General features: G+C 41.4%; 1 protein-coding gene across 1 annotated transcript in view; it reads right to left on the bottom strand.

The window, feature by feature from the left end:
* Window positions 1–240: 240 nt before the first annotated feature.
* TGM5 (transglutaminase 5) overlaps window positions 241–14,854 on the bottom strand; it is a 199,850-nt gene continuing 185,236 nt past the window's right edge. Inside the window, exons 11-13 of the mRNA XM_078651955.1 lie at window positions 10,831–10,991; window positions 4,457–4,590; window positions 241–838 (exon numbers count right to left, since the gene is read on the bottom strand). Of these exons, the coding sequence (XP_078508081.1) occupies window positions 679–838; window positions 4,457–4,590; window positions 10,831–10,991 (455 nt within the window). The 3' untranslated portion in view covers window positions 241–678. The remainder of the gene's footprint in view (window positions 839–4,456; window positions 4,591–10,830; window positions 10,992–14,854) is intronic.

The following is a 14,854-nucleotide window of genomic DNA, read 5'->3' as shown; positions in this document are numbered from 1 at the left end:
GTAATATCAGAGCAACCACAGTATTGGTATGATGGCAGATCACTGGGTTTTCACATTCTAGGCGATAAGAAATTAAGATGTTTGTGACAAATATAATATTAGGGTATTGGGTGATCAATGATCTTTGCACATGAATGATGTATTACTTTCTCTGTGAGTCAGCTGCAGTGATTAACTATTGTGTAAGGACCATTCCATCTATTGTTGATTCCTATTTACAGTATTGGAACATGAATAAGATTAATGATATCTATTTAATGACCAGGTCTTTATGTCACATAACACTTATTTAAACAGCAACAGCTAATCTTGAAAGACTTTGTAACAAGCACAACAGATTTAATTTTTTCTTTTGTGTATGAATAATGTCCACTGGCTTTTCACAAACAATTTACAATTGAAATGGGCTAATTAGATTTAGTCAGATACTAAAACTACCTCTGTTAAAATGACAAGTAATGAAAACAGAAACATGATGAACTGACTGCCAGCATGCTACCGTTTTTCTAAATACAAACAATATTTTATTGTTTCATGACATATCAGGTACAACAGACAACTGAATATTGTGATGAGTATGGTTCTTGATTTGAAATAGTTTCCACCTCAAGACAACAAACGCACAAACGTAAAAAAATATAAACGTGTGTTAATAAAATATATCTTCTGGACGTGTGCTTATTGTGAAGCTATTGGGGGCACGTCGATGCTTTTGCTGCCTTTCATAGCTCTAAATTTGTTGCTGGTGATGTTGACCTGAAGCTGTTTTACACCACTCTTATAAGGGATAATTTCAAAGTTGACACTTGATCGCTGTTTTGGGCCCATGGCTCCAATGCTGAAACAAAAAAAGATGGAGAGAGTTAAAAAAAAAAAAGTACTGACATTCAATGTTGAAAGTAGATTGCCAAGATGTAACCATGTTACCTAGAGTACGTAGTGCATATTTTGTGGCATATTTACAAGGAACTTGCACCACCATTGCATAATTTGTTTTGACGCAGTGGCGGCAATGTCATTGCTCCATATTTACAAGATGACGCATCTAGGCAGGTGCGTCACTTATTGATGGCCTGCGTCGTTTTTTATACCATCGAAAACAGCTGTGTTATGTTCATTTTAATATATCCAAGGTAGGCTTTTCCACCTAAAATCCCCTGTATAACTGACACAGTGGTGTTTATGACTTTTGACGTATCCACGTAGCTTGAGATGCATTAAAATTCCTACGCCTCTAAAACTCAGGCATAGGAATGACACATTGGCTGTTTCAGAGGAATATAACCAGCTTAAGTGACTTGAAACAGTGTAATCTGCAATCAAGTCACTTCCCAACAACAGGCAAGTGACACATGATGTAGGTAACACAGTAAATCACTCAATACACACCATTAATGAATTATGTCACACATATGTAGGTATAGTGGGGCACATAAGTGCACTATGCTCACTTGTATGCGCGACATCCAGGACCAATGTAATAGAGTGTAAGGTGAGATTGTCACCTTTTCACACTCTATTACATAGGTCCCCATACAATAGCCAACTTGTGTCAGTCGAACTGATGCATCGCCTCTGTTTTTTGACGCACTGCTGTCGTTGAGTCAATTTTATGACCAACTACAGCAATGTGCCACTTTTGGGCCAGATGCCTTGCGACATCCATGGATACCTCTGAATTTCTGATGGATCCTTGGGACCTTGCGCCATGTGGGTTAAGCTCAGGTTAATTTAGTGAGTTTTGTGGTTCACCCTGACAGGAATTCTGTTTTTTGCTCAAGGAGGATTAACACACAATCTCAGTCAAAAATACAATTTCTCACATTGGGACTGCCTGTAATCTTCACTGTCTTTGCCTCAAAGCCAGTGGTTCTGCATTTATTGTCTTAATATCCAGATTCACAGCTGCATGCTAGCTGCCAACGGGCCTGTAGCTGTGATGTTCCAACCCATGGGCAGGAAGTAAAGAACAGGAGTGATTGTTGGGAAAGCATGTTTTTATAAAGTGCACTATAAATAACAAATGTTAATTCTAGCCACCTTGTTCACTCAATTTTTTAACTGTAGAAAGTTAGGTGTGCATCGCTGGGATTTGAACTTGTGATGTTCAGATTCTGCAGTAGGCAGTGATACTAACCCCAGAACCTTCTTACCAAATGGGCAGGAGCAGTGAATGGAGGCATTGAGGTGATTCAATCACATATAAGATCTTTCATGCACTCTGTCAAGAGATCCCTCCCACTGTAGTTAAGGAAAATATGAGTTGTTATTTAGGCAGCATCAGACGAAGAGGAACACCCTTTAGAAGCAGTAGAAAATATACCCTAAATGAATAGTGAATCTGAATTTTTATTGTGATGGGGATCGAGAGAGGACTTTGAGTAGAAAAAGCAGCATCAGCCACTCCCTTTCAGATTGATGGTTGGACATCGTTTGCAGCTGGCTTTAAGTATTACCTTGAATGTATGGACGTCTAGACGTTCCTGATTCAGCATCGTATGTAGGTGTAAAATAACTACTGGCACCTATAAATTGAGATCTACAGGAGTGATCAAAGTCTCGCTCAACATGCCAGTGAATTGGATAAGTGGCTGAGCAAGAGGTGACGTGACATACGGTCTGAATCACTTTCAGAAGGAGACTAAGGTCATTCTGACTGTAGGAAGAGGGTCTTCTGGCAATGTGCCTCATTTGTGCTTTGGCCACTTGAACAGTGGGCAATTTTCAAGAATTTGTGTGAGCTAGTTTTTTGTGCGGGGGCAGCAGGACACATTTAACGTTCCTATATATTGCATGTCTACACTTCCAGTGCAGTTACATATTCATGGAGAGGAATAAAAGGAAGATTAAGACAAACAGAAAGAGAGAGCGAGAGGAAAGAAAGAGAGAAAGAAAGAAAGAAAGAAAGAAAGAAAGAAAGAAAGAAAGAAAGAAAGAGAATGAAAGAAAAGAGAATGAAAGAAAGGGAATGAAAGAAAGAGAAAGAGAAAGAGAGGAGTGAAAAGAAAAAAGAAAGAAAGAAAGAAAGGAAGAAAATAAATGAACAGCGGAATCTCACATTTGGTGCTGTACATATTGTGGACAATGTGTCATCATTAGAGATGCAGATGAAGCAAGTTCCTCGTCTACCATTTAGAGCATTCTAGGCAAATATTCCACTTCCCTCGATAAAACATAAATGTACAAGGAGGGATATTGTGTTCTTTTGTCTTGTGCTCTCACTCCTAGAAACACTCCTTTCCTCTTACACAAGAGCTACTTCAGGTAGTGTTATTTCTGGCAATATCAGTTCGGTGATTGCACTTCCAGGGCTCAATTGCCAGCCCACGTTACATTTGGGGAATTCAGAGGTTAACTCCTCTGAAAGACAGCTGTTCAGCTCTGGTCTATGGGCTACTGTTCAAACAACAATAAAATCTGTGTCCCGGGTACTCGATCTCATTAAACAACACACTTTTTCTAAGTCTTTCATTCGGAACTGCAGTAGATAAGAGGTCACAGGAGTGCAATGGGTTGGGAGTCTGAATCTACCAATGAAATCCTAAATCTTGCAGCCAGTCAGGTGCTCCTCTGTTGGTCCGTTGTTGCACCAAGGAGACTACCAAGAGCCGCTCTACAATTCCCAGGTAATCCTGAAAGATAATACATCCCCAATATTTCCAGGGGGGGTATTTTACAGGTGCAGTATCACCACACTATTCTTAATATCCGAGGTATTAATTTCTTCTGCTTTTCACCAATCCAAAACACAAAAACTCAAAATGGTGAGGTTTTACCGTTTTAGCTGACAAAAATTTTGTTGAGAAAAACCTGGGGGGTGCAATAATGTCTAACACATAAAAGGTGATGGAAGGAATGCTCGCAATACATCTGACCACTGGCAATCGCTCAGGGTAGCATTCGAACAGATCTTTTTTTTGCCTACCATGCCACCGCAGTTTGAACCTAGCCATATGCAAATCAGTCTTGACCCGGTCCTTCCTCATTCGAAACACAAGCAACCCAAGGCTGGTTTTGTCCTGATTGGGGCTCTTCAGTCCATGTAGCTTGGTTCCAGTGGCACTGTGAGTATGGGACCCACATCTGGGCATAACCTTGCCACTTTGGGTCGGCACAAGAAACACACAAAAGGTGATGGGAGGAATGCATGCAACACGTCCAACCACTGGCAATCACTTGGGGTAGTACCCCACCCATTCCTCTTTTGCCCACCATGCCTACCTCAGTTCGGACCCAGCCATATGCGTATCATTCTTGACCCTGCTCTAATAGGAACAATCCAGCCCGAACTGTCAGGTCAGATCCTCCCTGAATCGGAGCACACTCCTGTTTTAACCTGATTCATTATCCCTACGAGGATTGTAGTGAAGGTCAATTCTCTCACACCTATTTGTGCTGCAGTTACAGCTCATCTTTACAGACGGCAGTACAAAGGCACCATGCATAATGTACTCACCTCATCTGGAGCTGTTTTTGGAGCAGGCCGCTGCCCTCCACCACCAAGAGGCAATCCACAATCGCCTCGTTAAAAGGATTGGCAAAGCTGAGCTGTATTGTTACCGGCTGGTGAAGCATAACTCTTCCAAGAACCTAGGATAAGAAAGAGTAAACTTCACTAATAATGCGAAAAACTCTCAGAACATGCTAAGAAGTATATTCAACTCAATAATTCAATTGCATTATGTTTTTGTCTTACATTATGCTTAAAGCATTTTGCATAACCTATTAGAACATTTTGTAACATTGCTATAACAAATGAATACTGTATGAAAAAATCGGCCTCTGTTAAATTAAACATGGCACATGGGTTTAGTACATGACAGGAGGCTCTATAATGCATTTTCTTTTCCTGCTATTTAAATTAAGAAGTACATTTAAAGCAAACTACATTTTCTACAATCCTGCTCCCCGAGGCGAGAAGTAACAATACAAGAGAACCACAGTCCACTCTATAAATAGAGGCAGTCCATAACCAACTTCCTCTTTTCTTGCAGCTAAAGTTACATGCTTACATAGATATGCTGTGAGGTAGAGCACTTTGGGTGTTTTATTTACTGTAATTATATTATTTATTTTGTAAATGCTGGGTTATATGTGTTTCGTAAACATGTGAGGTACATGCATTACTGTTTGTTTCCAAAGGTCAAGTGCCTTTCCAAGGTCGGCTTCAGCTGAGCCCTACATTTCAATAAAGTTTGTAAGATGGGTGAGTCTGCACTGAGGTCTGGTCAATTGTGGTTTGAATGTTCATACGAGGTTATTTTGCTTAATTTGAAAGTTCAGCATTCGAACAGCTCGTAAATAGTAATAGTCTTGCATGAGCTTTACTGGTAGCTCTTGTTCACGTGAAGGTTTTTTTTGTAGGCCTAGGTGTGAAATTCGGCTCAGCTTGCGGAGTTTGCAGAGTGTTTCCCGCTCCGCACTCTGCGTAGCGCATGGAATTCCAAAAAACTCCACTCCACATAGCAGAACGGAGTTTTTTCCTCACTTGTGCTCGCCTACGTTGAGTTGGCGAGCGCGAAAGAGGAAAATCTTACTCCAGAACAACCCCGGCGAGATTTCTCAATGCGGACGGTCGTGGATGGCCACTACCACTTGTGTTGAGAACCTTTTTGTTCGCGTTGAGGAAGCTGCCACTTGAGTAGAACATCTACCTGAGTGTCAGAAAGGAGAGCAGTGCCCTTTTGCGCTGCGCATGGTGCAGTTTGCAGAGATTTTCCAGTGCGTGACAAACACTGCGCTAAAAATCTGAGCGAACGGCGCAATCCAATGCACTGTACCGCTTGCAGAACTCCGCATAGCGCGGCGGAGTTTTTTCGTCACTTCGCTGAGTTTTGCATAGCGGAACTCCGTGAACTCTGTCCAGGCCTAGTTGTTTGTTTTTATAGCCTGCTGTCTTTCAAGTAAGTTAATGATGATTTCTGGAGTGTCAGTTGGAGTCACTTGTGGCCTAATGTACAAAGTCCTGGATGCTCACTCTGAAGATTGTGAGTTCAAATTCAGAGAATGCAAATTACTTTTTGATCATGTGTCCAAATGTGAAAGAATGCATTTAGAAAGTTTGTTAAAACACAATGTTTTTTGGTACATTGACACGTTTGAAATACAGAGCAAGAAAAGGGAAATTTTGTTCATGAAGTTTTTGTAATCATTCAAAAGTAGTGGTACACGTTTAAACACCTGTGGGTGTGTTATTTTTGCAAAAGGCTCTGGTATGCCCTTACAAGTTCATAACAGAATGTCAATATGAGTAATATTAATAATAATGAGAACCGCATTGTTAATATTAGGGAAACACAGGAAGCTTCATGCCACTCAGTGCAGCAGCCAAAAATGATGCGCTGTGTTGTGTGAGAAGAAGAGAGCAGGCGAGCATCATATTTATAGAAGTATGGCACCATATTTACAAAAGTATGGCACTCTCCTCCCCTCTCCCTAGCACCAGCGAAAAATGTGCTGCTGTGCGCCACGCACACACTTTTGCACCATAGTGAAATTATATTTTAAACATACCCTTTTCTGTCGCTTATGCTGTTTAATTTAGCCGCTTTTCCCCCGTTTTAAACAACTGTTTAGTATTTTAAAATAACTGTCCTCGCTTCCTTACCTGGGTCCTAACTTCACGGAACGCTTTCTTGCACAGCGGTATTACGCCGCAAGCACCGCCATTAGGGCGGGCCGGTCCCCGCGCTTTGATTACTAGGGGCGTCATCTTGGGTGGAGTGGAGTGAGACTCCTCAGCTATTCGCTGAAGCCAGTCACGCGGACTCGCTAGAGCCCTTTATAAAACAATGGAAACGACGCACAGCGTGTACGCGCATCGTGGGCGCCGCAGTAACGCCGGAGTCACGCCAGAGTCCAGCCCGTCTGCGCCCGTCCGCGCCGAGGACGCGCAGGACGCCTGGACTCTGGATTCTGTCGATGCTACATCTTCTCTGCACAGCTATTCCCGCCAGGAAATGCTGCGACTGAAACCCCGTAGATCCGGATGTATGCATTCTTTGGAACCAGACAACCTACTCCTCCCCTTACGTTGTGGCTGCTTCCCTAACTCCAGGCCTTCCAATCCCCTATGCAGGTCTTCTCCCGGGTTCCCTGGCGCCATTGGGCCTATAACTATGATAGCAGAAGGTATTCTGGTCAATGCCCGCTCTCTTGTTAAAAACAAGATCATGTTTAGGGAAATGGTCTTAGATAGAAATCCGACCCTAGTGTTCATTACTGAAACTTGGGCCAAAGATTCCTCTGGCCCTGATCTAATCGAAGCGGTCCCTGAAGGGTACTGCTTGGCTAGATTTGACAGACAGGGTCGAGTGGGAGGTGGTATAGCGATCCTCCATAAAGACCACCTTCAATGTCATACTTCATCTATTTTGGACTTCCCGGACTCTTTCCAAGCCCTTTATTTTTCCATTAGGGAAGCACAGTGTCCCCTCTTCCATGGAATTTTACTATACCGACCACCAGGTCCCCGGACTGATTTTACCTCTAAACTTCTTCAGGCTCTGGAACCACACTTTGGCCAAGAAAACTTTTCCATCCTGGGTGATTTCAATTACCACCTAGAAAAACAGGACACTCCTGATACCTCAGGACTTATTGAGGCTCTGGCTTCCTGTGGGCTTACGCAGCGCGTCAGCGGTGCCACTCACCGGGCAGGCCATACGCTGGATGGAATTTTCTCTAATGACGGTCGTATAACCACTAAGGACCCAGTGCATCTATCCTGGTCCGATCATTTTGCAGTTCCATTCCATCTGGAATATTTCCGGAGAAATGATAGTAAAAAAGGGAACCATGCAATGGTTACGGCTAGAAACCTTAGGGATATTAGCAGCCATTCTTTTGCGCCCTGGACTGCTAGCCTTTCTATTAAAGGCAAGGACAATGTACAGACTGCAGTTGGTCATTTCGAACGAGTTGTAACTGAAGCTATGAATGAGCTAGCTCCTATACAGACCCGACGCCGAGCAAGGAAGAGACCTTCGGCTCCATGGTTTTCCGACTCCCTTAGACTCCTCAGGCAAGAAGTAAGGAGGAAGGAAAGGCTTTGGCACTCTAGCTGGGATTTTAAGAATAAAGAGGCCCACAAACTCCTTGTCAGGAGATATAAGGCCGAGATTGTGCAGGCGAAACAAGATTACTTTGTTTCCCTGACAACCTCGCTGTCCTCTCCGAAGGAGCTTTTTACAATTGTCGACTCGTTAGTCACACTACAATCCCCGGACCCTGTGATTCCTTCGCAGGATTTATGCGATAAGATTGCCTTATTCTTCCACACTAAAATATCTGATATCCATCTGGCTCTTGAGAAGCAAAGAGCTTGTATTAGTGTGCCCACTACCCTGGTCTTACCGAATGTACCCGCTATCGACGCCTCCCCTTTGGACATCTTGGATTCCTTTCCACCTCTAGAATTGCAGGATCTTGAAGTACTGCTTAAAAAGATCAAGTCTGGTTCCCCTTTGGATACTTGCCCTCTGAAAGTCATCAAGCAGTGTGGGGAGGTCCTTCTACCACCATTGCTAGACATTATGAACCTAGCAATAAGAGATGGTGTCTTCCCCTTGGAATGGAAGAAAGCAGTAGTAAAACCTCTGCTAAAGAAGGCCTCCCTGGATCCGGAAGTCCTGAAAAACTTCCGACCAATCTCGCTGCTTCCTGCCCCTGCGAAGATGCTTGAGATACATCTAAATAAGCATCTCGCGGCTTTTGTAGAAAGCTCGGGCTGCCTTGACTCTTCTCGGCATGGATTCAGGAGGGAACACAGCACCGAGTCGGCCCTCACTGTCGTGCTTGATAACATCCGCTCGACGGTGGATAGAGGCCAGACCACCCTCCTGGTCCTGCTAGACCTAACTGCCGCCTTTGACACCCTCTCTCCCTCAGTTCTTTCATCTCGTCTGAGGGATGTGGGGGTGAGGGACGCAGCTTTGGACCTTCTAACCTCCTTCCTTACTGGGAGGGAACAGAGAGTCAAGTTGGGTGAGTTTCTATCTCCATCCCAGTCTTTGCTATGTGGGGTCCCACAGGGGTCGGCTCTCAGTCCGACCTTATTTAACATCTACGTGACCCCACTGGCCAGACTCATAAGAACTTTCGGGATGGAGGTAGTTTCCTATGCTGATGACACTCAAATACTCGTCTCTCTCTCCCATTCAGATGTGCAGACCGCCTCCAAATTTAGATCATGTATGGAGGCGGTTGGTCACTGGATGATACAGAACTCCCTTAAACTGAATGGGGAGAAGACTGAGGTGATGGTGTTTGGCGGGAACGAAAACATCTGGTCTTCTAGCTGGTGGCCTGATTCTCTTGGAGTGTGTCCCTCCCCCACTTTATCTGCAAAGAATCTTGGGGTGATGGTAGACCCTGCCCTGGATATGAGCAGACAGGTGAGTAGGACCATCTCCACCTGTTGGGGCCTTATCCATACCCTGCGAAGGATCAGGAAATATCTTTCTGCGCAGTCCAGAAAACAAATAGCCGTTGCACTCATCAGCTCTCGTCTGGACTACTGCAATGCGCTGTATGCGGGGCTAAATAAGACCCTCATGCAGCGCTTGCAGGTAGTCCAGAATGCCGCGGCCAGATTTGTCTTGGCTGTTCCAAGCCGCTCATCGGCCACTCTGGCCAGAAAAACGTTGCATTGGCTCCCGGTAGAGTACCGAGTACGTTTCAAGGTCTTGTGTATGACATACAGGGCTATTGCCAGAAACTGTGTCTCTGGAGTAGGTTCTATCATCTCCCCCTACATTCCTGGAAGGAATCTGCGTTCCTCCGGGAAACTGCTTTTGTCAGTCCCTCGGGTGCGAAGAGCAAAATGGGGTGGTAGGGCTTTTTCCACTCTAGCTCCGAAATGGTGGAACGATCTTCCCCTGGATCTAAGGTCCTTACCCTCCCTGCAGACTTTCCGCGGTGCCTTAAAAACTCGCCTTTTTCTGAAAGCCTATGTGTAAAGATGATTGATTCAGACTTTCGATATTATTGTTAGGTGCCTTGATACCTGCGGGTTATTGTTCTTGCGCAATATAAATTTTTATCAATCAATCAATCAGTGAAAGGGTGTCTGTGTGAGTCTAAAATTGGTTTTGTGCTGGAAGGATACACTTCCAGCAGAAAATAGTATGCTTTGACTAACTTTAAAACTTTTCCCACTTTGGATGTGTGCTGTACAGTGCAGCTCATATATAAAATGGGAAAAGTTAGGAGAAATTGAAGCATTTCTCCTTTTAATGCCGGGCGTTATTTTTTGGCACAAAACCCTGTCTACTATTGTTAGTCAATAGGGTTTTGCATCAAAAACCATAGGTGGTTGCATGAGGACACCAGTGTACCACCCATGAAATGCCAGCTTGACACTGAGCGCTGCTTTGCATAAATTTCAGTCAACTTTGCAGCGCTGGAAAGTAATTAAAATTAAAATATTGCGCTGGTTTGCATCACTTTTGTGATACAAACATAGTGCAAAATGCTTGTAAATCTCGGCCACTGAGTCGGACTTGCATTACAAAAGTAACACAAACCCAGGACAAAAAGTACGTAAATTTGTTCCCAGGTCTCTGATACCCCTTGTTAATAAGGCCCCAGTTAAGCAGTATCCTCAAACAATTTTTATACCATGTCTGCACCGAATGGTTTAAAGGTAAGTACACACATGGTGATAAAAAGGCATGTTCTGTGAAACAGCAAAACAGCAATCTGGGGGCACCGGTGGTTCAATTTGTTTTTTAACCTGCATCTGTATCCAGTAGTCTATTTGTGAGTTTGAAAAACACGTGTTCACTTGGCCCTTTTGTAAACCCCAACAAGAAAGAAAATGCTTCATACACTGATTATCACATCCGGGAAGGCGAGGGTAATATCTTTCTGCACAAGCAACTTCTCCCAGTTGGTGTTCTGTTCTCCCATAGCTACGAAGTGAATTGAGTTGCTTTCGTCCAGGAAGTTTCCATATACTGAATAGGGAATCTTAAACAGCACACCCTTTTCTGGAAAAGAAACATATGTATTTAGTGCAAGCATTTACGTTGTCGATTAGATCGTTATTTTTTTTTCATTTTCATGTGATGCATTTCTAATTCTACTATGTGTTGTTATCACACAGCCATCTTTATTCATGAAAAAAGAACCCCGCCCCTCAACATCTGTAACAGCAGTGATGTAAAGTCAGGGGCAGGAGTTCGATGGGCACTCTGCTCCCCAATTGTGTCCAACATATATGAAATACAGCATATAGTAAGCCAATAGTTCTGGCTTTTTATTTTGGTAAGCGCTTGGTAATAGTTTGGTGTTGTTGCGTGTTCCCCTATAGCTGTGTACATAGAAAATCACATAATTAAGCAACACCTTTGGCTCACAACAATATGGAAGCTGGGAGTAAGGCACTTTTTATGGACATACTGCATAAGCAGAGTTAAGCTGATTAATGAACGGCACTGTCAGGGCTATTCACAGAGGTAACTTAGACTTGTGTGTAAGTTACATGTGTAAGTTTACTCTTACACTTTTGAGTGACTTTAGACCATTTTTGCATGTAAAGTTACTCAAAAGAGTAGACTAACATGTATCCATCACCTGAAACGGGGTAGAGATAAATATATACAAGTGCAAGTTACTACTGCCAAAAAGGACCAGTAGTAAGTCCAGTACCACACACGGGCAACCACTGCAACACCCTCTCATTGAAAATACTGTAGGAAGGGACTTAACCCGTTCTGTGCTCCCGTCGGCCGAGCACTCCCTCGATCCCTGGTGCTGCGAACGGCCGTCGCAGCCCCGTCCACTCTTTAGAATGCCCCCACCGCGGCGAAATTGCCGCTGCGGTTACGGCGTTAAAATAGAACTCCAAAGAATTTTTTTTTATTACATTACTTTATTTAGACTTTTTAAATGTATATAAAAAATATTTACTGTTAATAAAATAATTTTAAAATAATTACAAATAAATATTTTTATGATAATAGTTTAGTAACATTTTGTAATTTAAAAATAAATGTAACCTTAGATTTCTAAAATTAAATAAAGTATTTAAATTAATTCTATACATAACATTTTGCAACGTTTGATACATAATAATAAATATAAACATTTTACTTAAGGTGTGATTTTTCTTTTTTATTAAACCTTTAGAATGTTTTAATTTAATATATTTATATAAAGTATTTAATTCAAAATCAAGATGATGGCTGGATCACTTTCTTTATCATGCTCTATTTTGAAATACATATATAAAACTAATTTACACTATTATTTAACACATAGATATTGCTACTAATTTGTTTAAAACTTAATAAACTGTTTTTACTTTTTCCAATCCTTTAGCATAGAGAGATCTCTGCTCCAATGGCTTAACTTTTTTAATGTATTTAATTTTATTGCTTTTTTAGCATATGAATCACAAAGAAAATACAATTATAGCACATCACAATACATATGTCTGTACTTCCGCCATAGCTAGTACCAATCCCTGATGGCTTTACTTACTTTTTATGTAAAAATATTTTTCTGAAGTCTAATATAAAAGCAAAATTACAACCTAACGTAACAAATATTTTTCTATTATGTATTATAAATTAGTACATTAATTTTTTAATTCAAAAGCGTCATTAAAATTGTTTAAAATAAAATAACAAATATGCTTTATGTGTTTTCTAACATCAACTTACATGTATTTACATTTTTAATGAGTTTAAATAATTTAATATAATTTAATGTAACATTATTTCCTATTGGGTTTTGATTTTAAGTCTATACCACTATTATTTTCTATTGGAGAGTTGCAGTACCAGTGGTTGGTGATGTGTGGTGCTTACTCCAGCTCAGAGCTGGAGTATATTTACTACTCTTTTGGTTCAAAGAACATACTCAGGGCCTCAGTACATACTACATGTTAGCATTTAAAGTCTAACAAAAAGACAACTTGATATTTCAACAAAAAAGGAATACAAATGACACAGTATAATCATCCAGAAAATGTACTGGCCTTGATGGACAACATATCCAATCAATGGCAAACCGTTACAAAACAAATAAAAACCAGTAGCTGAAGGGTGCTGCCCAAAGACCACCCTATATTTGCACAGCTTGTTATTGCACATTTGAAACGATAATATAAGTTATTCCAGGCATCTATAGCTGTCTTATCATAGACATAAAATAACTTATTTTTTTCTAATGAAAGATTTTGCAAAAATTACTGGGGCTGTGGTTGCATGATATATACAATAGGTGGCCGTAAAGGTTTTTTTTGAAGTGCAAAATGTTTGCTAGTATCAATTTCTCCTCATCATTGCTCACAGAGAGTGTGCTTGTATAGCATTAGAGCAAGTCACGATTAGGTGAGCCACCTGCCCCAGAGAAGGTGGTGACAAAGAAAGGTATGGGCCACAGTAGGGCCTCCCTGAATGCTGCTTGCTGTCTTGTAGAGCATGGGCTTTTGGGATCCATGTCATGGTAATGCAGCTTCACCCAGTCATTCTTGATGACTGTGGAATACTTATAGGAATCCTTCGAGGTTTAAGTAAGCTCTTCAGGATTGATGGGGCAATACAGGCATGAACAGCAAGAACTTGATAGTTGGCAAGATACCTGGTGCAACAATGTACCTGCTGCAGAGGAGCATTATACCTAACATGATAAAGAGTTTCCTATACGTGGTGGATTCTCTCTTTTCTCTTGTCAAATCAGGGGTCTAAAAGTTCTATGATCCACTTGTCACTTCTTATCTTTTCAATGTATTCAATTGCTCTCTTCCTATCAGCATTTTTCTAGTAGACATGAAAAGGACTCTTATGGGGGTTCTTTTGTAGAAGCCCTCGCGGGACCCATCTGATCGTCTTAATTTCATTCCCACCTTGTTTTTGTCAAGCATCTTCACACCTTGAAACTGTTGTTACTGAGCAGTGTGGACAATAAATTGATTAATCAGTGCTCTGATGAACTACAAATGGGGTTTCACCATTACCAGTTCACAGCTTCATATGTAGCCCTCATGATGTGTCGTGGAGACTACTAAGGAAAGAGGGGTGAAAGGAGGTCTAAATGATCAGAACCACACATTTAAAAGTAATATATGGTTTTCTGTAGTTGGGCAAAGAGTGTTTAAATTGAGTTGAGTGCTATATAATCTTGGTTGGATGTGCAAACGGGGGCACACACAATGTTTTCTGTTGTGATGCTGGGTTGAGAATGTTTATTTATTTATTTATTCTATAATGTGGATGGCTACCATGAAAGGCATCCCTGGATTACACAAAAAAGTGAGGGGTGGAAGGTTTGACAAAGCTACTGGTATTATTACTAGGGACGCATTCCATGCAATGAGTGCAAACAGAGAGCAGCTAAGGAGCTAGTAGCAGATATGAGAACTAGTACCAAAGATTTCTTTAGGGAAAGGTGATGAGCCAGTTGTGGTATTCACAACTGATTCATAAACATGTCAGAGAATGTGCTCATGTAAGAAGCAATGCAGGAGGTTCATGTTTTAAATGTAAGCTGGAACTCAGGGGTAATCGGAACAGCAGGTTTTCCTGTGGGCAGACAAAGCGGATGAGGTGCTTGTGAAGAATAAAGCCAATCTTTTGTAGGGAGGTAATTTTAATGGTTTAGTATTAATTTTAATTATAACTCATTTTATATTATTATTTAAAAGTTAGGTTTTATTATGTAAACCCACACACAAACCTGTGTTGGATTTTAATCCCAATCCCTAGCACCTGTATACCCTCATGGGTGAATAGCCGCGCTTTATAACTCATTTTATATTATATATATGTATAGGCATATACATATAAAAACATAAAATGGAACAAGCTAAAAAAAAGCTTTACATGTAATACTTATTTGTACTTAC

This window comes from Lissotriton helveticus, chromosome 7 (assembly GCF_964261635.1).
Source record: "Lissotriton helveticus chromosome 7, aLisHel1.1, whole genome shotgun sequence".
Classification (NCBI taxonomy): domain Eukaryota; kingdom Metazoa; phylum Chordata; class Amphibia; order Caudata; family Salamandridae; genus Lissotriton; species Lissotriton helveticus.
This window is presented reverse-complemented; position numbering and strand designations above follow the sequence as displayed.